Source organism: Balaenoptera ricei, chromosome 6, assembly GCF_028023285.1.
Source record: "Balaenoptera ricei isolate mBalRic1 chromosome 6, mBalRic1.hap2, whole genome shotgun sequence".
Lineage (NCBI taxonomy): Eukaryota > Metazoa > Chordata > Mammalia > Artiodactyla > Balaenopteridae > Balaenoptera > Balaenoptera ricei.
The window spans coordinates 34,405,299-34,432,036 of record NC_082644.1 but is presented as its reverse complement, the minus strand read 5'-3'; the positions used below and the strand labels follow the sequence as shown (position 1 = coordinate 34,432,036).

The window sequence follows — 26,738 nt, the reverse complement described above, 5'->3', positions numbered from 1 at the left end:
GCTAGTCAGCTGATAATTAAGCTAATTATGCTTTTGTCAGTTGGCAGTCAGTTCCTTAGAAAACCGGAAGATCACTAAAATAGCCAGTTGGTCAGGCAGGTTAATGGTACTTGGAGACTGTGCAGTCTCCACAAAACAAATTTGTTTCACCCCCATTATAGTGTGAAGCTGCCTTGGTAGAAGGACAGAATATACCATTTCTGCTTGGCTTCTAGGGAGATCTTTAATGTGAGAGAAGAGGTATTATATACCTGGCAAGGAAAAACAAAACATGGAGGTAGGTCAGAGCAGATGTTATACCTGTTCTTGTGGGGTCAGACATGTCTCCTAGGAGATAGATTTTGGACCTGAGAAAATAAAAAACTTTTCCTTGTAACCGTCAGGAAGTTGATTGGGAAGTAAAAATGAGCAGAACTAATGGTATGATGAATTAAAGACATGACCCCAAGAACTAATTATTTTGCCTTCCCATTTGGTTGATCCTGAAAATCGAATTTATCATTGTCATTGTTATGCACAATTTTTTGGATTGGTACTTAAAAAATATTTGTGTGGAAGCACCTCCCCCCCCAAAAAGCTTGTACTCTCCAATGCTAATAAAAAACCGATAGCTATGCAGACATAATTTTGAACTGGGAATACTAGTTTATTGAAAATAAATTTTATTTTGGCTGAAAGAGATCTGAAGAACACTTCTGAATATTAAGAATGAGTTTTCTCTTAGCAATTTTAGAAAATATCCAAAAGAGAAGAGTCTGAGTGTGAGCTTAGAGCAATAATTTCCTTAACTATTTATAATAATGAATAATCTCAAAATATAATTTGAAGCATCAAAAGGAAAAATTTTCAGATATCACTTTGATAATTCTACCTTCAACAAGTATTTTTTAGTGCCCAATATGTAGAGGGACTCTTCGTAATTTTTTAATGCCCAATATGTAGAGGGACACGTTATGAACAAAACAGATAAAAATTCCTGCCTTCATGGAGGCTTCTTTTATTAGCTCGAAGACCCTTAATAGGCAGGCAGACAGAAAATTGACTCTGCCAGTGTCTCTAGATAAGGCACCCATCTGTTGGAATAAAAGTTAATACTTGGAAAGGAGATAAACCAGGTAGGGAGAATGGAGTGTTCGTGACTGCAGCATAGACCATGGTCTCCAGTTGATAATGTATTATCTGGAGAGGCTTCCCCACCAAGGGGACAGCAGATAAAGCCTGAGTGCCATCAGGGGACTTTGTCACCTGGCCTCCCATTCAGGCCACTTGGGTGAATTGGTTCCATCTTGGAGGGTAGATGGTCCTGCACTTAATAGCAAATCCAATCATAATCCTAAAAAATGATATATGAAAGGGGGTGTAAAGGAGATGATTCTACATATCTTAAGAAACAGAGAAATTTTATGAAAGAATGACTTTCTTTATATTACCAACAATTATAAAAACAGAGTAAACAGTAATCTCTTGATTTTCAGGGAATATAGTACGAATTGGACATTATTTTCTCTTATCGCAGTTGAATCTTCTTCACAATGCTGCTGGCAGCTCTGGAGTAACAATGTAACTGGTCTGTGATGTTTCATTTCCAAAGTCCTAGGAGGTATTCTCCTTTTCTAAACTTGATTCAAATACCCTTCAGTGAAACATTCAGTATCAGGCCAGAAAAACAGGGTATTTTGGCTCATATGAGGTATGAGCCATCCCTGTTCATAAAAGGAGAATCTGTTACTAATATGGTCACGAGTAGTCAGTCATATGCAATATGTTTACAAATGACAAGTTAGTATATGAAGATATTTAAAATCAGTAGGAAAAGGATGAATTAATCAAATGGCATATGGAGCACTGGCTACTAATCCAGAAGAAAAAAACTACATTCTTGTATCAAATGACATCAAAGGAAAAATTGGATATATACACAGACCTTTACTTTGTATCCAGGGTAAGATGGTAAATGTTTTGCCATCAGTATGATATGGATTCAGGTAGCAATGCTGGCAATCATGGTAGTGGGGGCTTGATCAGCAACTTGATTCCAGTCAGTCTTATCAGAGAATAGTCTCTTACCATGTGAATCTAGTTGAACAACCCAGATGTTGTGCTCAGCAGCTGTGATTTCCCTCCCACAGTTCACAGTGCCAAACAGGGGTGCTTTTATAAGCCTATAGTTTTACAACAGGCATGTCAGATAGCTAGGTACAGTAAGAACCCAAGAGTCCATGAAAACGCACCAAGTTTCATCAGAAGGAATACTGGCTAGAGTTGAGAACATCTTTGTGTTCTGCCCAGTGACAGGAGCAGCCACATTAGTTTTGTGGTCTACATAATGGCACTGAGGTTGAACAGTCACAGTGTCCAAGTTGTTTCAACTAGCAAAACCATCAGTGAAACAGGCCCAATTAGAGTACCTATGAGTTGAGGGTCCTACTGAGCCAGCAGCTTTGCTTCAGGCAGCAAAGTGGGGGATACATTTCCTCTCTAAGGGATAGCTGCTACTATTCCATGTATGACTGAGATACTGCTGGGACCAGGGAAGTCAGAACTAGGTGTGGCATACAACATGAGTATTCTCAGTCTACTAGCCAGTCACAAAGCCCCACTTAGATGACAGGGAGATAGGGAAATTTAGTTTAGCTATGAAATTCTTACTAATGAGATTACCAGCACATGTGATATGAGATATCTAACAAGGCATGACTCCATCCAACAGGGTTTCCATAGCACCTTGAAAGAAATCCTGTGTGAATTCTCTGATACACTCTCAGAGTTGCCTTTTGGGCAAAATTCTTCCTATATTCATACTTATATGGTTTTTCTCCTTTGTGAATTTTCCGATGTCAAATAGGTTGGTCTCCTAGTCAGAAGAATTTTCCACAGTTATTATATCAATATGGTTTTCCCCCTCCCTGAATTCTCTGGTATATACTTAGGGTTGACTTCTTAGGCAATTTTCCACATTCATTACATTCATAAGATTTCTCCCCACTGTGAGCTCTCTGATGTATTCTAAGGTTTGATTTCTGGCCAAAAGTTTTCCCACATTTATTACACTCAAAGGGTTTCTCCCCTGTATGAATTCTCTGATGATCACTAAGGATTGCCTTCCGGACAAATTTTTTCCCACATTCATTACATTTAAATGGTTTCTCCCCAGTGTGAATTCTCTGATGAACTCTGAGGGTTGATGTCCGGGCGAAAGTTTTCCCACACTCATTACATTTAAATGGTTTCTCTCCTGTGTGTGTTTTCAGATGTTGAATGAGATGGTCTTTTCGCCAGAAGGATTTTTCACATTCTTTACAGTGATAAGTTTTCTCACCACTGTGAGTTCTTTGATGTATTCTGAGGTTTGACTTCTGGCCAAAAGTTTTCCCACATTCGTTACATTGAAAGGATTTCTCCCCTGTGTGAATTCTGTGATGATCTCTGAGGGTTGACTTTTGAACAAAAGTTTTCCCACAATCACAACATTCATAGGGTTTCTCTCCTGTGTGAATTCTCTGATGTCCCCTGAGGGTTGACTTCTGGACAAATGTTTTCCCACAGTCATTACATTTATAGGGTTTCTCTGCTGTGTGAATTCTCTGATGTGTACTGAGGTGTGACTTCTGGGAGAAAGTTTTTCCACATTCATTACATTCAAATGGTTTCTCTCCTGTGTGAGTTCTCTGATGTTGAATGAGATGTCCTTTTTGACAGAAGGATTTCCCACATTCATTACATTTATAGGGTTTTACTTCATAGTGAGTTCTCTGGCGTACTTTGTGGGCTTTCTGGTAAGACTTCCTATTTTCATGACATTCAAAGTGTTTATCTCCAGTTTGTGTTCTGTCATTACATACCAATGGATTCTCTTCTGTGAGAGTTCTCTGAGGTTGAGTAAGGTATGACTTCCTGCTGAAATTATTCCCACTTGTAATACATTGACAATGTTTCACAGTCATGTTAAATTTATTGTATTCCTTGATAGCTGACTTCTCACAGAAGGATTTCCCACACTGGTTAAGATGAGAGTGTTTCTCCCCTGTCCCAGTTCTTTCATGGTCAAAGAGAGGTGTCTTGTCATAGTTTTTCCTAAACTCTTCATCTTTACAGGATTGTTGTCCTATATGAGTACTCTTATGTTTAACACAGGCAGCCTCAACATAGAAGGCTTTTCCAATCCCATTAAATTCAAAAGCTTGCTTCAATGTTTGACACTTTTGATGTTCAGGAAGATTTTCCTTATAACTGAGAGTTTCCTGATTTTTATTATATTCATAAAATTTCTCTCCAATATGAGTTCTTTCAAGCTTAATTTTGAAAGGCAAATTTTCATGTACATTATAACAATCTGTTTTTTTTGTTGAGTAGGTTCTACTATTAATGATAAATTGAGAAATACTTTGTGAATTCACTCCCCATGAGTCACATTTACAGGGCATTTTTGATGAAGAAACAGGAACTATGTGCAGATTAAATGGTTTTCTCAAAACTTCTTCTTCCTCTCTAGGCAACTGTTTATTATTTATAAATGTTACTTGCTGCAGGTGTTTGTCTTTGATTTTTTTGTGCCTCTTGATTAGATTTTCATCTCTGTAGTCTTCTAAAACAGAAAAATTGAAAACACTTTGAATCTTACAATTCTTATGGATGGGGCTTATAAACATATAGCCTATGTTGCATTTCATTTTTTGATTTCTCAAGATTAATTTGTGGGTTTGTGTGTATGAGAGAGAGACACCTTCCTTTAAAAAATAATATTGATATAGTGAAAATGGGAGAGGAAACTGGTTATAAACATATATCTGTAGTTGGATTGTGATAAATTGGATTTTCCTACCTGGGTGGAGAAGGGAGAGAAATTAGACTTTTATGGGAGTGATGATTTTAGGGAGCAGGAAAACCAGATAATTAATACAACATGGGGGGTTACAAACTTAAGTAGAGTAACAAGAAAATTAGGAGATAATAAGCATTGATGGGCTAGGCCCAACAGGAGAATGGTTTGGTTTGAGGAAGTAAATTACAGTAGAGGTCCAACATTATCTAGGCTCTACTGGTAGAATCCTCAAGAGTCTTCATACTTCAGTTTGATATCATTCCTTATTTCCATTCAGTCTTTCAAAATCAAATTAAATTGACAGCACCAACCTCCTCATGATTAAATGAAGAAGTTTATAGCTCAGGATAAAACCCATCTTGCAGCTGTGAGTCACAGAAATACAAGTATAAGACTGATAAAAGGAAAATCAATTCTTGTAATTAAATTAGATTCACTACTCAATTCTGGCTGTGATACCTTTGACTTATTCCATCTAACAAAACTGCAGATAAGTGAACCTGATTACTTCATTCGAAATTTCCACATTTCAGTTTCATATGAGGAGTGAAATTTTAAATGAGGTATCATGGAAGACCTTACTGCAAAGATCCAAATTCCTTATGCATTCTAGATGCCCATCCTTTCTGGCTTATATGAATTGTGAATACTATTTCACTTTTGGCTCATCTTGTAACTTTCTGTTAAGCATGAAACATAATTTATATTTGCATAAAACTTATATGTGCAATTTAACAGTATAGAGTGAACACTCATCAAATTAGAAACCATGTCAAGAAACAGAACATAAATGGCTCTGCAAAAAACCCTGTCTGGTAACAACTTCCTCATGCTTAAGAGTTCATCACTCTCCTGATATTTACTTCCTTGATTTTCTTTGTAGTTTTACCACCTATATATTAATTCCTAAAAATGTAATTGAGTTTTGCTTGTTTCTGACATTTACATAATTGTAACCATACATGCATATTTATATTTTTTGTTTAATATTATGTTTGCAATCATTGTATAAGATTTCATATAGCATATAGTATAATTCTCCCTTAAGAAATACTATTCCTTTATTCTACTGCTGATGAGCCCAATTTTGGCAAAAATAACCAATATTGCCATAAATATTGTTTTATTCATTCTAGAGAATACAATCATGCCTTTTTATAGGGTATACAGTTGGGAAAATGATTACTTGGTTACAGGTGTATAAAACTTTAACTATTTGATAACATCTTCCTGATTTCACAGTGGTTTTATCAGTTTACATTTTCAGTCAGTAAATAAGGTCTTTAATATTTTACATCCTCCCCATGACTTGCCATTGCCAGATTTGTTAATCTCAGTTCATGTTATACATATTACTTATCTCACCTTATACTCTATTTTGTATTCTGTGAAAAGTAATGAGATTGAACACATTTTCAAAGATTTACCAGCTGTTTGAAAGCTCCTATATATAAAGTCTTTCACCTACACTGAGTTGCTATACTTTCCTATATAGACTTGCAGAAGTTTTTACATTTTCAGGATGCTTATCATTTCCAGGTTACTTGTATTGTATATCTATTCTGCTACTCTGTGGCTATACTTTCCTATATAGACTTGCAGAAGTTTTTACATTTTCAGGATGCTTATCATTTCCAGGTTACTTGTATTGTATATCTTATTCTGCTACTCTGTGGCCTCTCTGGTATCATTTATGAACAAAATTCTCAATTTTAATGTAGTCAAGTTTATTAATCATTCTCTTTTGACTGGTGCTTTTTGTGCCTTTGGGACTTATAAGAAAAGTCTTGAAATATGAAGGTGTTCACTGCTAAACTGACCTTTTGGAGTCTAAATACCCCACAGAATTCTATTAGTGCTCAGTAACTCACCTTTATGGCTCTGGTTTGAGAATTCTTCCTCTAAGAACCAAGGCTCTTCTCCTTGCTTCAACTTGAAGATCACCTCTGGTTTGAAAATGCAGTTCCCTGTAAACAGGCAACAACTGAGTACTTAGGCCAGATGATGAGCTTTTTAGTCTCCAGAAGTGTAAAAAGTTTCAGGAACAGCATCCTGAAGGCCCTCAGCTGAATTTATCATTGGCAGTTGGCATTGGCAGTCAAACACTTTCTATTCTTCAATAGGGCTTGGTTACATTATATTCCTGAATAAAAAGCCTAAATGACATTAAAATCTAAAGTATTCATGTGTACTGATGCATAAAAAGGAAATGCCTTCTGTATGGAGTTATGAGGGTAAGTTATGCTTATATGCTCACCCACTGAGACTAGGTTGTTGTAGTTCTCTAGCATCACATCTCTGTAGAGGGTTTTCTGAATAGGACCCATTTGCTGCCACTCCTCCTGGGTGAGTTCGACAGTTACGTCCTTGAATGACACTGATGCCTGCAAAAGTACATTTCTGTTTAATCTGGGTTTAGAATTAGATGACATAGAAAATACGCATGAAAACAGTTCTTATGTTTATGGTAAAGAGATTAAACAAATGAATATAAAGGATGCCTATTTTGGATCTAATTTTAGCTTATACTTTGGAGGTGTTCAACTAGTAAAAATATTAATAACTTAATTTGTATGTATTTATGAGTTATATACTTGTACTCTCAATAAGTATATTAGTAAAACTTTTGTTTTTTTAATTTATTTTTTAGCAAAAAAATATAAATACACTTCCTACAATTTTCATCCCACTCTACTACCCTGGGCATGCTCCAGGGAAGCAGTCAGCAAATTATGACCTGTGGCCAAATCCAGCTTGCCACTTTTTAAAATAAAAGTTTTATTGGGGCACAGCAACCCCCCTACCCCCAATAATTTTGTATTGTCTATGGTTGCTTTTATGCAAAAACAAGCAGAGCCTAGCAGTTTTATCAGAGACTTTATGACTATCAAAATTGAAAATATTTACTACCTGACACATTACAGAAAAAATGTGCCAACCTCTGGACTAATGAATACAATTAAAGGAAAGACTGACAGCATAAAAATAACAACAAAGAAAACACAATTTATAGAGGCGGATGTATGAAGATTGAAAGGAAAAGGATGGAAAAAGATATATACATAATCACTAACCAAAAGAAAATTGATGTGGTTATATTAACATGAAAAGCAGTAGACCTGAATGTAAGAGAGTATGAAATATATATATATATATATATATATATATATATATATATATATATATATATACACACACACATATACATACACATATATATAATGATAAAATGATTCTTTTAACAGAAGGTGTAACATAAATTGATATGCTTCCAAATACAGTCAATTCTCATTTTTCAGATTCTGTATTTGCAAATTCACCTACTCACTAAAATTTACTTTTAACTTCCAAATCAGTACTTGTGATTTTGCAGTCATTTGCAGACATTCACAGAATGATAAAAAATTTGCCTAATACACGTTTTCCCAGCTGAGTTTGAACAAGATAATGCCTTGCCTTCTTGTTTCAGCTGTTGTACTGTAATCTTATCCTTATTGTAGTCTAGCACATTTTTTTTTTCATTTTTGTGCTATTTCTTGGTTTCACATTTTAGAATGGCCCCATTGTGTAGTACAGAAGTGCTATCTAGGGACTTCCCTGGTGGCACAGTGGTTAAGAATCCTCCTGCCAATGCAGGGGACAGGGGTTCAAGCCCTGGTCTGGGAAGATCCCACATGCCGTGGAGCAACTAAGCCCGTGCGCCACAACTACTGAGCCTGCGCTCTAGAGCCCGTGAGCCACAACTACTAAGCCCGTGTGCTGCAATGAATGAAGCCCACGTGCTTAGAGCTCATCCTCCGCACAAGAGAAGCCACCCCAATGAGAAGCCTGTGCACCGCAATGAAGAGCAGCCCCTGCTTGCCGCAACTAGAGAAAGCCCGCGCACAGCAACAAAGACCCAATGCAGCCAAAAATAAATAAAAATAAATAAATTTATAAAATTCCATATTAAAAAAAAAAGAAAAAGAAGTGCTATCTAGTGTCGCTAAGTACAAAAAGGTTGTGATATGCCTTATGCAGAAAACAAGCATGTTTAATAGGCTGTGTTCAAGCATTAATTATGGTGCTGTTGGTTGTAAGTTCATGTTCATGAATCAACAATATTACTAAATAAGATGTTCTTAAACAGAAACACACATAACCAGGTTACATATTGATTGGCTAACCTAAATGTTGTGACCAGGAGCTTGCAGGAACCTAATCCTGTATTTCCTCTGGGAGCAATGATTCAGTATTTGCTAATTCAGTGTTCATGGCCACTTTACAGAACATAATTACTGAGAACAATGAGTATTATTGTATATTGTATATATATAAACAATAGGTGAAATTAGATATAGACACACAATTATAATTAGTATTTTTAACACAACTCTCTCAGTAACTCACAGGACAAGCAGACTGAAAAACCAATAGAGATTTAGAACAGGGGTCAGAAAATTATGGGCCAAAGACCAAATCTGGCACACTACCTGTTTTTTTGAAAATAAAATTTTATTAGAACACAGCTCATGTTCATTTGTTTATGTATTATCTATGGCTGCTATAAGACTAAAACTGTAGAGTTCAGTAGTTCCAAGAGAGACCATATCTCCCACAAAGCCTACTACCTGACATTTACCAAAAACGTTTGCTGACCACTGATACAGAAGATTGAAATGATGTAATTACCCAACTTGACTAACTGAAATATAAAGGATAATCTGATCATAACATAAATTATTTTCTGGTACACTTTGCATATTATAAAACAAAAACAGTAAGTCTCACCAAATTAGAAAAAATTACAATCATACAGTGTGGCTTTAGATTTTAGCTCAGAGATGTAGAGAGCTGAAAAGAGCAATACTAACATCTTACAAGAACAAAGCTTGGCGAACTGAAAATTAATGTCTTTTTGAACTCATTAGAGAAATGAAATTGCATGGCAAACAAACAATCTGAAATCAGGAGAGAGATAGGTACCTGTAGGGAGTATCAGGACCCATTCATTTGCTTACTGAACCATATGCTAAACTCCATATAAGAAGATAGGAAGCTTAAGCTATAAAAACCACATGCATGCAAATGTGACGAGTGTGAAGTCCCTGGGGAGATGGTATGTGTCACAGACATAGGGTAATTTCTACCTTCTTTGTGAGATTTTCTCAAGGGAGCCAATCTGTCATAGAGAGGATTGGGGGAGAATTCAGAAGAACCCCCTTTCTGTCCCATGTGGTGATAGCTAGTGTAGAGGAAGAACAGTCAGTGCTTAAATCCACTCAGACTCATGCATATCTCCACTAAAGAATACTTAATCTGTAAGGGGAAAGTCATCAGAACACATAATGTGATTGGCGGGATCTCACTGCAGTAGGGAGAGAGCAGTAGCAGACACTACCAAAACTGCTGCCTAGACCCATCTGCCCTATCTCTTCTAAGTAATAAAATGCTGAGACCCAAGTTCTCAGTACCTAAGACTGAGGTTCAATTAGAAGATAAACCCCATTCCCAGAGAACTGGCATTATTTGGCCTGTCCGGTGGTTTCCTAGACCACCCCTCTTCATTTGACATGACTCAAAGCTGTAAATAACATTTTCCCTGGGGACATGACATTATTTTTTTTTAAAAATCATGGGTTATTGTTTACCATCATGGCTACTTGACTACTACAGGCAGTTTTTAACAGTTAAGGGAAACAACTATTACTAAAAAGTTTAAAGGGAAAAGCTGGAGAATAAGATATCCAGAAGGGGCTCTGAAAAGCTCAGGTATATTCCTGATGATCTAAAAGGTGACACACAATCCCTGGGCTGTGTGCACATTCAGGAAAGACCTGAGAAGGTGCTAAACCCTTGCCTCTCACTAACCTTGAGGCTCTATGAAAGAAAAGTGAAGGCTAATGTGGAGTAATAAAATGCTGGGCTAATTGTTGAAGGCATGCCCCAACATACACACAGAGTAACTTAGCAAATATTGGGAGCCTTATTGGTTACAGGTATTTAAGGAAATCATTGTCCAATTATTAGCTGGCTATTTAATTAATGGAGCAGTGACTTCAGTTGGCCACACATGACAAAAAATACAGATTCTACAGAATTAGTTCAAAAGAGTCACCAAATACATAACAACAGCTGCAGTTGTTGAGATTCTGATTACACATTACACATTATATTTTAAATGTCCAGTTTTCAACAAAAATTTGAGACGTAAACAGATGAGAAACTATTACTCATATACAGGAAAACAAACAGACTATGTATGAAACAGTGTAAAAACTGTCTCTGAGTAAGTCCAGACATTGGACTTACTAGACCAAGACTTTTCATCAGCTGTTTTAAATATGTACCAAGTACTAAAGGAAACCACATCAAAAGAACAAAAGGAAAGTATAGGAACAATGTCTCATCAAATAAAGAATACCAATAAAGAGACAGAAATTATACATATATTGAAAAAGCAAACTGAAATTCTGGAATTGAAAGTACAATAATTGAAGTGAATAAGTTCCTAGAGGGTTCAAGAACTGAATAGGCAGAAAAATCAGCCAATTTGAATATAAATCTATTGAGATGACCCAACCTGAGAGCATACAGTAAAAATAATGAAGGAAAATGAACAAAAAGCCCCAGTGATTTGTGGGTCACAATCAAACATAGCAACATTCACATACCAGAAGTAGGAGAGAAGAGAGGAAAAAGGGCCAAAAGACAAAGAATAAAACTTGAAAGCAGCAAGAGAGAAGTGACTCATTGCCTCCAAAGGCTCCCAAGTAAGATTAATAGCTGATTTCTCATTAGAAACCAGGGAAACCATTAGGCAGTTGTATGACATATTTAAAGTATCAAAGGGAAAGACTGTCAACCAAGACTCGAATATTCGGCAAAACCATCCTTCAAAAACGAAGAAGAAATTATGACACTCCTAGGTAAATAAGGACTGGGAAAATGTCATTAGTATACCTGTGTATAAGAAATATTAATAAGGGAGTCATTCAGGCTATAATGAGAGTACACTGGACAATAACTCAAAAATCCATATGAAGAAATAAAGAAAACTATGTAGGTAAAAGTAAGTACACAGGTAAAAATATAAAAGACACTATAAATGTATTTTTTTGTATTTATTTTTCTCCTGTATGATTTCAAGACCACTACATGAGGCAGTAATTAGAAATTGCTACTAGTATACACACAACATATATAAAAATGTTAATTTAGATGACAATAACAGCATAAAGGAGTGAGGAGGGTGTGAAGCTATAGAAGAGCAAAGTTTTAGTATACTATTGAAATTAAGTTTGTATTCATCTGAACAATACTGTTATAGTTGTTAATTGTAATCAACAAGGTAACCACTAATAACTGGGAAAAAATGTAGTAAAGGCACAACAAGGTCACTGAAATGGTATACTAGGAAATATTGACTTAACACAAAAGAAAGCAAAATTTGTGAAGTAGAAAAACAAAATGGACATATCACATACTCAGAGCAAATGTCTAAACAGAAGACAAATTCTTCTTACATTAAATGTTAATGGTTAAATATTTGAATTAAAAGGCAGAGACTTGCAGAATGGATTTAAAAAACATTATCCAATTATATTCTGTCTACAAGTAACACTTCACATTCAAAGACACAATAGTTTGAAAGTAAAAGACTAACACAAGATATATCATGTAAACAGTAACCAAAATAGACCTGGATTGCCTATACTAGGATTAGACAAAACAGACTTTAACTCATTAATGACTGGGGGATTTTTGCAAAAACTAACGCCTGTGGCCGGCGATTTTTATTTCGGCTGGCCAGAAATTAATTCTGTTATTTCACTGACACTTTGCAGGTTATTACATTTAATAGTTACACCTGACACACATGTAAAGTCTTCTAATTTTTGTGAAATGTTGTCTTCAATCCACTCTTCTGTAGAAGCAAAGGAGCAAGTTCCAGCACCTTGAGTTTCATTTTCACTTTCCATATCAGAATCAATGATTCTGTTGGTCTAATATTCACATCACCTGAATCAGAACTATATTCTGAAGAACTATCATCCTCTGAGAGACTAGTATATATGTCACTTGGACAATCAGAGAAAGTATCTGCATAAAATTCACCAAAAAAATCTTCTTCACTCAAAATTTCACGATGTGTCATTTTTGAAAATTTTATGTTTATAATATACACAAGGTTGGAACAAAAACCTAATGGAGCAAAATGTGAATGATAATGACAATCGTAAGTTGTATAATGAACCCTTGGTCAATTTTAGGGTCTAACAACTTCACACAGTGATGTTAATTTTATCACTCTCTACAAACGTATTGATACGTCTCCGGTCAATAACGTTCGGGTAACAAAAGACTAAGTATTAATACATCTCTGGTCAATAATGTGTTAAGACCAAAAAAAAAAAAAGAGAGAGAGAGAGAGAGAAAGGACATTTTACAATGGTAAAAGGGTCAATAAATCAAGAAAACAAAACAGTTATAAACATACATGTACCTAACAACAGAACTTCTGTTGGCAAAAACTGACAGAATTGACAAGATAAACTATTCAACAATAATAGTTGGAGATTTTATTGCCCCACTTTCATAATGGGTTGAACTACTAGACAAAAGATCAATATTGGAAGAACACACTTGAACAAAGCTGTGAACTGTAGATCACAGATATCTACAGAAACACTCAGGCCAACACCAGAAGCATACACATTCTTCAGAAAACACGGAACATTCTCTGGTATAGACCATATGTTAGGCCATGAAACAAGTCTCAATATATATTAAAGGTTAAAATCATACGAAGTACCTTCTATGACCAAAATATAATGAAACCAGAAATCAGTAGGAAAAGGAAAACAGGAAAATTCAAAAATATGTGGAAATAAAACCACACACTCTTAAAAAATCCAAAAGATCTAAGAATAAATCAAAGGGAATCGAAGGGAAGTTAGAAAATATTTTGAGATAACTGAAAACAAAAACACAACATACCAAAACTTATGAGATGCAACTAAAACAGTGCTTACAGGGACATTTATAGCTATAACACCTACATTAAAAAAGATCTCAAATCAATTACCTAGCTGTATATCCTAAGGAACTCGAAAAATAAATGTGAACTAAACCCAAAACTAGCAGAAGGATGGAAATAATGAAGATTAAAGCAGAGAAAAACCAAATAAAGAATAAAAAACAATATAATCAACTGAATGTTGGTTCATTGAAAAGATCAACAGAATTGATGAACCTTTAGGCAGACTGACTAAGAAAAAAGAAGATTCTAATTTACTAAAATTGGTAATGAAAGTGGGGCCATTACTACCGACTTTACAGAAATAAAAACGACTATAAGAGAGCACTATAAACAACTGTACACCAACACACTAGATAACCTAGATGAAAAGGACAAATTCTTAGAAACATACAAACTATGAAAACTGAGTCAAACAGAAATAGAAAATCTGAAGAGTTCCATGTAAGGAGACTGAATTAGTAGTTAAAAACCTCCCAACAAAGAAAAGCTTAGGACCAGATGGATTCACTGGTGAATTTTACCAAACATTTAAGAAGAATGAACACAAACCCTTCTCTAACTCACTCCAAAATAGAAGAGGAAACACTTCCTAACTCATTCTATGAGTTACTTTTAACCGAAGTCAGACAAAGAAATCACAAGACTAAAGATCAATATTCCTTAGAAATATAGATGCAAATCTCCTCAGCACAATACAAGCAAACCAAACCTAGCAGTATATTAAAAAGATTATACACCATGACCAAGTAGGATTTAACCCAGGAATGTAAGAGTGGCTCACCAAAGGAAAATCAAACAATGTAACAGCACAGTAATAGAATGAAGGAAATAAACCACATGATCCTCTCAACTGATGCAGAGAAAGCATTTGACAAAATCCAACACAAATGATAAAAACACTCAACAAACTAGGAATAAAAGAGAACTTCCTCAACACAATAAAAAGCACTTTTTTTTAAAAAACATCTTTATTGGAGTATAATTGCTTTACAATGGTGTGTTAGTTTCTGCTTTATAACAAAGTGAATCAGTTATACATATACATATGTTCTCATATCTCTTCCCTCTTGCTAAAAAGCACTTTTGACAAATCCCAGCTAACGTCATACACAATGCTAAAAGACAGGAAGTTTTCCTCCAAAGTTCAGTAATAAGACAAGGATGTCCACTGTAACCAATTCTATCATTGTACTGGAAGTTCTAGCCAGAGAAAATGAGCAAGAAAAAGAAAAAAGATAAAAGTGGAAAGGAAAAAAGTAAAACCACCTCTAGTCAGATGACATAATCTAATATATAAATATATATAACACATCAACACTAAATCTACAAAAAGTTATAGCTAATAAACAAACTCAGCAAATTTTCAGGATTCAAGAACATACAAACATTCGTATTTCTAAACATTAGCAATGAACAATAAAAAAAATTAAGAAAACAATTCCATTTAGAATAGAATAAAAAATACTAAGCATAAATTTAACCAAGAAGGTGCATGATATATGAAAGGGATAGTACTTCAGACCCAGGTGTGAGACATCCCAGGAATGCAAGATTGGTTAAACACTGATAATTCAATCAGTATAATCCACCCCTTTAACAGAATAAAGAAATAAAATTATACTGTTATCTCACCAAATGCAGAAAAAGTACTTGACCAAATTAATACCTCTGTGTAATAAAAATTCTCAGCAAACTAAAAACAGAAAGAGAACTTCCTCATTCTAATGAAGGGCATGTACAAAAACTCTAAAGTTAAAACCACACTCAATGGTGAAATATTAAGTATTTTCCCCCTCAGGTGAGGTAGAAGAAAAAGATTTCTATTATCATCATTTGTATTCAACATGGTACTAGAAGAATAAAAAGAAATTAAAGACATAAAGATTGAAAAGGAAGAAGTAAAATTTTCTTTATTTTCAAAAGACATGATGTGCATTTAAAATCCAAAAGAATCTACCAAAATAAGCTATTAGAATAAGCGAATTTAACAAAATAGCTAGATATAAGATCAATATTTAAAAATCCATTGTATTTTGATAAACCAACAACTAAAAATGAAATTTAAAAATATTTACAATATCAAAATAGATAAAATACATAGGAGTAAATGTAATGAAATGTCAGACTTCACCTCTACTCTTAAAAAACCCCAGCAGGATTTCCAGTGGAAACGAAATTTCTATGAAAACACATAGGATCAAAATTAGCCAATAAGTTTTTTAAGAAGTAAAACTTTAAGGCCTACCCTATTTCATGACTTACTGAAACACAACAGTAATTATGACAGTGAAGTACCAGTAAAAAGAGAAATAACTGGATCAAAAGAAGAGAATACAGTCTAGATATAGACCACTTGACTGGTTCACTTGATTGAACAACAGAGGCCCTGCTGCAATTCAGTGGACAGAGGATGGTCTTTTCAACAAATGGTGCTAGGGCAACTGGATATCCATATGGAAATATGAACCTTGACACTTACCTTGTACCATACACAAAAGTAATTCCAGGTGAATCAAGCTCAAATAATCAAGCATCCACTAACAACACAGGAGAATATCTTCATGATCTCGGAGTAGGGAAAGATCTTTCAAACATGACACACAAAGAACTACCATTAAAGAAACATTGATACTGAGCTTTATTAAATTTCATAATTTAGTTCATCAAAAGACACTAGAAATAGTCAAGTCACAGAATGCAAAAACATTAGCAATACATACATCTGGCAAATGACCTGTATTGATAATATAGATATAACTCCTACTAATCAATAAAAGCAAATAATTCAATTAAAATAGAGAACTGAACAGGTATTTTACATAAAAGATATCTACATGGCCAAAACACAAATAATGGTGCTCAATGCTAGTATTTATCACAGAAAAGCAAATTATAAATTTCAATGAGAGACCACTACACATGGCTAAAATCAAAAAGGCTAACAGTAGTGAGAATTTGGTACAGATAGAAGTATAAATTGGTTCAACCACTTTAGAAAGCTACTTGTATAACCAAGAGAAATGAAGATATGCCAAGAGACACAAAGGAATGTTCACAGCAGCTTTATTCATAATAGTCCCAAACTGGAAAAAAACACAAATGAAAAACCAACAAGAGAATGAGCATATCATCATACATTCATATAATGGAATGCTGCTCAGCAATAAAAAGTATTAAAATACACAGCAACATTGATGATCTAAAAACGTGTACAGAGAAAAAAGCCAGACCGCCCCTTCCCCTGAAAAAGTGCACGCATTGGTATGGTTCCATTTATATGGTGTTGAAAATGAATTTATACTTTTTTTCCTGATAAGTGAGGTTAGATTAGTGGTTACCTCTGCAGAAGGGGGCAGTTATTATTAACTGAAAATTGGAAGGAAGGAAAGAAACTTCAGGGATGATGGAAATGTTTTCTCTCTTAATCTGGGTGGTAAATTATATGTATATACATATGTAAAAATCCACTCAGTTCACAATTAGAGTGCACTTTACTAGTATTAAAACTGTACCTCAGTTAAATAAATAAGTAAAAAATTTTTTAAGATTTAAAAAAATTTTATAGTTGATAATTAGGGAAGGTTTATTACATTATCCCTTTGTATCTTTCTATATTTTAACAATTTCTCAAAATGCTACTAGTAAAAATGAAAGAACTTGGTCAACTCTGGACAAAAAGCATCCAAAGACAAATAATGAAATAGTAAAAAATATCTGTCACGTATGTCAGAATAAAAGGATAAATTCTTTAATAATTAAAGAATTCTTTAATAATTAAAAAGCCTTTAAAATTAGAAAAAAAGAAGACTGATTCACAAAAAAGAAATATAAATGACTTTAAAAATATATGAAATTATGCACATTCTCAGCTCTCATACACTTCTACAACAGGGATCACCATTCTGCCCTCCTATCAGAAAAACTCTGGAGTCACATGGACTCTTACTTTACCCCTTTCATGTCTTTCCCATTCTGCTAGTACTTCCACATTAAAAACAAAACTGCTTTTATTACATGAATTTCTTCCCCATATCATATGCTAGAACTCATGACGACATCAAATCGTTAAGGATGGCATCCAAGGACTTCTAGTGTTAGGGGCTTTAGTCCAACTCAAAATTCATACATTGACGTCCTAATCCCCAGTACCTCACAGTAACTGTATTTGGAGATAGGCTTTTTATTTTATATATAATGAGGTCATTAGGGTAGGCCCTAATCCAATTTGATTAGTGTCCTTATAAGAGGAGAAAATTTGGACACAGATATGTACAGAGGGAAGATTATGTGAAGACAGCTATCTATAAGCCAAGGAAAGAGGCCTGGAACTCATTCTTCCCTCACAGCTCTCAGAAGGAACCAAGCCTGTCTTTACCCTGATCTCAGATTTTCAGCCTCGAGGCCGTGAGAAAATAAATTTCTGATGTTTAAACCATCAAGTCTGTGGTACTTTATCATAGCAGCCATAACAAACTAATACACCTAGTCTGGTCCCAAGATTTCTCTATCTCTCTTAGTGTTCCCTGAGAGGAAGTCCAAAGTGTAATAGGCAAAGATTCTTACTGGACCTTGTATCCCTTGTTTAGTCCACTTGATGTTATTCTTTCAAGATGTAGTAACCTGCCCATACTCTGCAACAAAATTCCACCCATTCTTCAGGACTGACACAATTCTTTTCAACTATCCACCTTTGATCAACTGAGCCTATGCTACCAGTCTGTCCTTTCTTTGACAAACTGCAAATCCTGATACTCACTGAATTTAAATGGTCAATCAATCAACTAATTCCTTTAATCCTGACTTTGTTTCCCATGTATGAGGAAGAAATCTTCACATTATTCCTAGTATCTCCTGTGTATTACCTCCTTCAAGGGGACTGTATTTGTCCACAAGAAGTTTAGTCCTTCTTATAAGCACGAAAAGAATCCAGAGGTGATATGATCTTAAAGGTTAAGAGGCTAAATGACAACATATTAGAGGAAGCACAATACAGAGGGAAAGTCAGAAAAACTTCCTCTTGGAAAGCCCTTCATTCAGAAGAACAGGCCTATTTGTCACAAGCAGAACAAGTGTGCACAGGTTTGTAAAAGAGAAGATAATAATGGAATGGGCTCTATCTTGTAAGAAATGAAGTGGTGGTCTGAGAAGAATATAAATCCATATTCTCTTGGTGGCCCAGTTCCATATACATAGGGGATGATCTTTTATTTGGAACAGAGTTTAATGAGCAATCTCAACTAGGAAAGCTGAAAGCCTATGAAGATGAACCCATGGTGGTTCCAGATCTTGAAGCTAATGGTCTAACCAGACAGACAAACACATATCAGGTAATTTCCACTAATGTATGAAGTGCAGATAGGTGAAAGACAGAGGGCTATGCAGATTCAGAAGAGGATTGGAAATTAGCCCAGAGGGAGACAAGGGGAAAAAAAAAGAGCATTGTTTCCTGGATGAGGCAACCAAAACTTACTCATGATAGGTCAAAAGCAAAGAGCCAGACCGCCTATCCATTAAAATGGCTACTATCAGAAAAACAGAAAATAGCAAGTGCTGACAAGGATCTGGAGAAACTGAAATCCTTGTGCACTGTTGGTGAAAATGTAAAATGGTGCAGCCACTGTTGAAAACAGTATGGCAGTTCCTTGAAAAATTAAACATAGAATTGTCACATGATCCAGCAATATATCCACAAGAATTAAAGGCAGAGTCTTGAAGAGATATTTGTACACCTATGTTCATAGTAGCATTATTCACAATAGCCGAAAGGTGGAAGCAACCTAAGTGTCCATCACAGGATGAATGGATAAACAAAATGTGGTATATTCATACAATGCAGTATTATTCAGCCTTAAAAAGGAAGGAAATTCTGATACATGATTCAACATGGATGAACTTTGAGGACTTTATACTAAGTGAAGTAAGACAGTCACAAAAAGACAAAAACTATATGATTCCACCTATTGGAGCAGTGAAATTCATAGAAATAGAATGGTGGTTGCCATGAGCTGAAGAGAGGGAGGAGTGGGGAGTTGCTGTTTAATGGATATAGAGCTTTAGTTTTGCAAGATGAAGAGTTCTGGAGATTGGTTGCACAACAATATGAATGTACTTAACACTACTGAACTGTACACTTAAAAAATGGTTAAGATGGTAAATTTTATGTTATCTATATTTTACAATTAAAAATAAAATGAAAAAACAGAAAAAGAAAAACAAAGTAAAGAGCCAGGTGACTCATTGCACTGGCTGCCATAATGAAATACCATAGACTGGATGCCTTAAACAACAGTAATTTATTTCCTCACAGTTCTAGAGGCTGGAAGTCCGAGATTAGGGTATCAGCATGGTTGGGTTCCGGTGAGGTTCTCTTCCTGGCTTACAGGTGCCACCTTCTCAAGGTGTCCTCATATGGCCTTTCCTCAGTGCCTGTGTGTGAAGTCTCTCTCTTTTCCTCTTCCTATAAGGTCACCAATCCTATCGAATTAGGATTCCCACACATTACGACTTCAGTTAACCTTCATTACCTCCTAAAAACCCTGTCTCCAAATACCACCACATTGGGGGTTAGGGCTTCAACATATGAATTTGGGGGGGACCCAAATCAGTCCATAACACCAGGTGAATGAAATGAAGATTTGGTCAATCCAGAGAAGACAATGCGAATGGGGTATGAAGCAAGAGTCAGGAACAGTAGGATGTGTTTAAGAAACTAAATGAGGTTTGGTTTTGCTTTAAAGTTATATACTGAATTTTTTAATGTCATATTTCCCACTAGATTGTAAATACTATTAAGAAAGAAAAGTATCTGTATTATTTAAGTTATAACTATAGCACATGTCACCTCCTTGCAACATCATGGCTACTCAATAAATAGCTGTCAAGAAAGTCAGAGCAGCAATAAAGTAAAAAGACGAAATGAAATCTGTAATGCCTCCAAAGCCTGAATGTTATTCTGAGAAATTGGGAATTTTATTGTTTAGGGATGAGAGGCCACTGAGGTGATTTACAAATGCATGATACATTACCTCATTAGCATTTAGATGAACTACCCATGTGGAAGATGTGCCTGAGTAGGTGAAGAAAGAGGTGGGACAGATCAGTAAAGAAGCTATTCCACCAGTTCAGTTGAGAGGAGGAATAAAGTAGAGGAGTACATTTAAAATACATTAAGTTGAACCATATAAAATTGCTTGATCTACACAAATAGGAAAAGTACCCGGACGTGATATTGGCCAGATGTGGCAGCAGTTAAGAGAGTAAGAGAGAGAGCAACAGGAGTCAAGCATGCATTCCATTTTTTGTGGCTTGGGTGCCTGGCTGAATGGGGTGGTACCAACTATAGGGAGAGATGAGGAGGATTAGTTTGGGAAGGGCTGTGAATGTTGACTTTTACTTTGAATCAGTTGAGGTGGAGATACTTTTAGATACCTACAGAGAAATGTTGAGTCAACTAGGTCTTGTACGGTAGCCACATATGACTATTTAAAACTTAAAAATTCAGTCCCTCAGCCACTCTAGCCACATTTCAAGTGCTCAAGAGGTGCATGTGGCTACCGGTCACCATTTTGGAAGTGCAGATATAGACCATTTCCATCATCACAAAAAGTGCCATTGGTCACGGTGGGCTGCAGAGCCTCATTTGGGAGACTAGCAAATACATCATTGTTAAAACCAGAAATGGGATGAAATGAGTCAAGAAGAATAGTTAGAAAAATAGTGAGAAGGAATAGAAACTTGTGGAGGAGACATGTGAAAGGGCAGGAGAAGGAAGATGACTCCATGAAAGAAACAAGAGGCAGGACAGTGGCAGAGGAGGGTGTCACACACACTAATGCAGGAGACCTTCCAGAGACACAGAGAGGGGGGAGTCAGGCACTGAGACAGGTCTAGTGAGGTAAGGACTACACAAGACCCATTAGATTTGATTGTAATTAGGTCACTGGTGAGTGCAGGTCACAGGCATATGAAGAGAGACACCCAGGCTTCATGCAGTGGACTGAAGTATGAATGGAAAGTGTGGTAACATTTGCCAAAGAACAGGACTTTAAACTGTCTGCTAAACAACTTGTTTATGACAGGTACTTGAGAGGAATATTTATGGAGAGCTATTTTTAAGGACATGAACATACAGCCATTCATACTGACCTCTAGTTAGTCTAAGAATTATCCCTGGATCCAACAGGATAACTCAACTTCTGTTTTACTTATCCGAACACCTGTGTTAACAAAAGCCCTGCTTTGGCAATATGCCCTTTACTTTCAGTGGAATTCTTTTCAGGGTTGTCACTGGAAAGATCTGCACTATCACCTACATGAAGACCAACAAAGACATTTCTCCTGACTTTGATGACTTTAAATTCCATGAGGAATGTCTGGTTTAAGCTTCCATCAACGCAATTCTTTAAACAAATATTGTCTGTCTAACTCTCTGCCATGGCTATCAGAAAGGTCAGAAGAAATACGAAGCTGCACTTTGGAAAATCTGTAATATCAGAGGACCTTTATCTATCCACATGACAACTCTGCTGTGCTATTCATCTGCTTTTCTATTATCTTCCTTGAATAATTCTGATCCGTTTCTATATCTACTTTGCCATGTTAATTAACCATCTATACAATCCATTATAAAAAAAGGTGTTAATGAACAACTCACCTGAGATATGTTCATTTTCTGCTGCTCCTGGGAGAATGCAGAGAACTGTGAAGAATAAGCTGGGGGTAAAGAAAAGAGGGATGGAGTCAGGAAAGGTCTGGTGAGCTTCTGTATTCACTTGCCTAATCTCATCACACCAGTTGGGAAAAAAGTCTCTCTATGGAAAAATGTTCTGTTGATCCTTGAGGAGCAGGAAGCACCACATAGAGACAGCACTCCCTGAATATGTACATTTCTGATAGGATCATGTGGATATAACCCTACTGTTTTTCACTGGGTGACTGTAAATTATTTTCCTATTGATTTAAAAAAACGTATGTCCTCTCTGACTAATTCACAAAAAACTAAAACAGAGGATTAATATTAATATCTTTTTACACCTTGAGTTAGAAAATCAACAGAAAACTCTGAACAAAAAGATAATGACAAAATATTTTTAAATCTTTTTGTTCTAATTTGTTGCAATTTCTCAAAAAGACTTTTGATAAGACATGTGACTTACCTGTGACAGAATGAACAGTGCTGTGCTTTGAACAGCACTGAGCTTTGCTCCTAGCTCTGTCCTGGGTGACCAGGGGAAATACATCTCAAGCTCAGTATTTTGTTTTAAGGTTTTAAGAGTCAGAAGTAGAAATCTTTTCCTATATTATCATTTTGTGATTCTATATGTTCAGGATAAAGGAAGCCACAGTCTACCTCTAGATGCCATGTGTGATGAACATGGCGTGAGAGTGGCTCAGAATCTGGAAAGAATGAGAGAAGAATGAAGAAAGTGGGGGGTTATTTAAGGACTGAAGACAGAATTTCCTTGACTCTGGCTGTGGCTTTACCTGTGCAGTCTATCAGTCACCCATCCCTATCCACCCCTGCTCACCACCTTCTGCAAGCTGATCCACAGTTTCCATGGTCACACAGTCTGTGACGGTTTCTGGATGTGGTGACATCACCAAGTCTGGCTCTCTCTGCGCAAGGTGATTAAGACCTAGTTCTTAATCACCTTGGAGCGAATCACAACCTGCTCCTTTCTGGGTTTTTCGGCATCTGTTCTGAAGCTCTGATGAGGGTGGTCCCTCTGAGATGGGACTCCTGTCCCCGCCTTTCTGCCACAAAAGAACTGCTTTGTTCCAGAGATGCTGAGACTTACGCCTAGGAAAGAAATGCATTTTAGTTGAAACTTTCATATAGAGCAGTGTTTCTTAACTTCAGCACTAATGGTATTGTGGGCTGGATAACTCTTTGTCATGGGGGTGAGGGGTGCTGTCCTGTGCATTGTAGGATGTCAAGCAGCATTTCTGGCTTCTACCCACCAGGTGCCAGTAGCACTTCTCCCAGTTGTGACAACCAAAAGTGTCTCTGGACATTTCCAAAGGTCCTCTGGGGAGCAAAATCACCCTGGATGGGAACCACTGGTGCAGGGCCTTAAACTTGATTCTCCTGGAATTCATTAGAACTGTTTTATCCATTATGGTAGCCACTAGCCACATCCCACTATCGAGCACTTGAAATGTGGCTCCTGCCACATGTTGAAGTAACATTTTTGATATATTGAGACAGACACAATGTGTTCTTACAATTAATTTCACTTGTTTCTTTTTAGTTTCTAGCGTGGCTATTAGAACATTTAAAATTACATACATGGCACACCTTCTCTTTCTATTGGACAGCACCGCACTAGAACATCAGACTGTGCTTTCTGAAGACAGAGACAGCCTGGACAGTGCAGAAGTTTCCAGGAGCCTTAGTCTTAACCCAGAGGCTCTGGAAACATTCCACAAATCCCAGAGTAAACACACCTGTCACAGAGTGAGATTCAGTTCACACTGACTTTACAATCACAGTCCTGGGGATTTGGGGACAAGTCACTCTGCTAGTGCTGTGATAGCTGCAACACTGGGTTTTGGGTAGGCAGGATATTAGGAACAGCTTGAATTTGGGAGGAAAGTATACCTTTTTTTACATCCTAGCTTCCTCACCTTTGTGACCTTGGGTCTGTTATTCCACTTCTCTGAGACCATTTTCTTCTTCTTTTTTAATGATAGAGTTATACCTATAAATAGGGTGGCTGTGAGGATTAAATACTAAATGAAAAAAAGTGTCTCCTAACTATGATGCGAGCCAACATTATATGTTGGCTTATTAACTACTACTTATTAGTGCTTATTGCCTAGCACCTGGCTGAATGCTTTACCGGTGAAGATTTACCTCTCTGAACAACGCCACGAAACAGTTATTAATAATCTTATTTTTAGGTGAGAAACCTGACTTACGCCCAAGTAACAGAGAAGGAATTTACTCGATCTGTTTGGCTCCTAAGCTCGGGAGCTCAACGCAGACCCACCGCCCGTGCGCGCTTCGTGGCAGGTTCACGGTCAATATTATAAACGTGCATTGCCCTTCCACTGCTGGCAAGGGACTTTCCCGGGTCCGGCTGCGGTCAACTCCCACACCCGTGCCGCACCGAGCATTTCTGACCAGCACTCAGGCCCACCTACGGCCCCGGAGCCCGCCCCCATTCACCTTTCCCAGGTTTACCCACCGGCCGGGCTCGGAGACAGGCGGTGGGAGTCCCACGTTGGGGCACGAGGGGTTTCCAGGACTTGCTGTTCCTGGACCCTGGGCACAAGCCTACCCTTCCAAGCTGGATGTCCAGACCTAAAACGTCCTCACCTCACGCGCAAAGCCTCCGCGCCCGCCAGTCGGGAAAGGGCGGAAGTAGAAAAGTTGGGTTGTCTCACCAGCACGGAGAAAAGCCCAGGACATCCGTTCCCAGAATGCTGCGCGATAACCGGCAACGTTCAAGACTACGTTTCCCATAAGCACTGCAATCACTCGCAAATTTTGGGGGTGGGTGTGGGTGTGTGTGTAGAGGGGGTGGGAGTTAGGAAGCAATAAGATATTGTTAACAGTCTGTACTGATGAATGGCGCTCAAATTCTACCTAAGCCCCAGAGGTTATGGGTTAAACTCTGATAGTACAGCAAATCCAGTGTGTGGTCCTCGATCAGTGATCCTCTTTGGAGAAAACAGGCCGTTTGGGAACAACTGTGGAAATTTGTATATGGACAGGATATTGGAAACATTAAGGGAAGTTATCATTACCTTTGTTAATTGTTATAATATTGGGATTATGTAAGTTTACTTTTTTTTTTAGAAATGCATGTTAAAGTACTTAGCATTGTATTATATATTTGTAATAAAAAATAACTAGAAAAGGCAAATATAGTAAAATGTTGAGAATGTCTACCTCTGGATACAAGCAGTGGAACACTATTCTGAGGGGTTTTGGGCAAGAGGCAGCATAGAAACAGGACATCACTGTCTAGGAGGTTGGAGATTTTCGTATAAGGCAGGTCCTATTTTCTAGGTTAAAGTAAGCTAGTCAAAGCTGAGTTGGAGGATTGTGATTGGTGCATGTTAAGTTTCCTCAACTGTGATATGTGTCCCATAAGTGCAGGCCAACTTAGGTTTAGATTTGTAATGTGGGCCCCCATTTTGTGGGTCCTGATAGACAATTAACTTTATCATATATAAACAGATTTTGTAAATAAAACTGAAAATGTAACAAATGCTGGAAAACGGAGCCTATGATTAACATAAAAGAATAGGATCTGTAATCCTCAGAGTTTATTTCTGAGGAAAAAAGAAAAAGCAATACCTGAAAGTACACATAACTCAAATAAGGAAATGATTATCATGCAAATTATGCATCTCCTAGGGATGAACTTGCTTAAAATTTGTGTGCACACTTCTGAAATTAGAACCAAATTAGAAACCTCTGCTTATACTTGTATATAAATACACACACGCACACTTTTCTTGGTTGATATTTTGTAACACTGATTATTTTATATGGCAATGATAAAATGTGGTTAAGTTTTGATTAGCAAGAAAAAAGGATTAATGTTATCAGTAAGTGCAATTTTGTGAATCAAGTTATAAAACTTTAATCTGTTGACACTTCAGAAGCTTTAATAAGTAGTATTTCCCTGGATGAAAATAATAAAATTAAAGTTCCAATCAGAATGCTAAAGAAGTTTTTTTGGTGTGTTTTTCTCTGTGACATTTGTATTTTTTGTTTGTTAAACCTAAAGGAAAAATTGTGACTTTCATCACAATAAAAATATTTAGTAATGATTAGAAAAGAATTGAAAATGCATAACAATGTGTCCATATTAACATGTATGCTACTGCTAAAATATTCAACAACTGATCCTTGTGCAATAAAAGTTCAGGTCCAGGAAG

The 26,738-nt window shown here is 36.5% G+C and overlaps 1 protein-coding gene across 8 annotated transcripts; it reads right to left on the bottom strand.

Moving 5' to 3' along the window:
- Positions 1–687: 687 nt before the first annotated feature.
- Positions 688–25,205, bottom strand: ZNF510 (zinc finger protein 510). Of its 8 annotated transcripts, none has more exons than XM_059924433.1 (7): positions 25,034–25,190; positions 24,471–24,544; positions 23,372–23,643; positions 22,498–22,556; positions 7,080–7,206; positions 6,694–6,789; positions 689–4,585 (listed from the first exon to the last, which is right to left on the bottom strand). In XM_059924433.1, the coding sequence occupies exons 3-7, from the start codon at positions 23,439–23,441 to the stop codon at positions 2,886–2,888; spliced, it is 2,052 nt and encodes a 683-aa protein (XP_059780416.1). In that variant the 5' UTR covers positions 23,442–23,643; positions 24,471–24,544; positions 25,034–25,190; the 3' UTR covers positions 689–2,885. The 8 variants fall into 8 exon arrangements, with proteins under 8 accessions (XP_059780421.1, XP_059780416.1, XP_059780417.1 ...); XM_059924434.1 differs by having other exon boundaries at positions 25,165–25,188; XM_059924438.1 differs by lacking the exon at positions 24,471–24,544 and having other exon boundaries at positions 688–4,582.
- Positions 25,206–26,738: the final 1,533 nt, after the last annotated feature.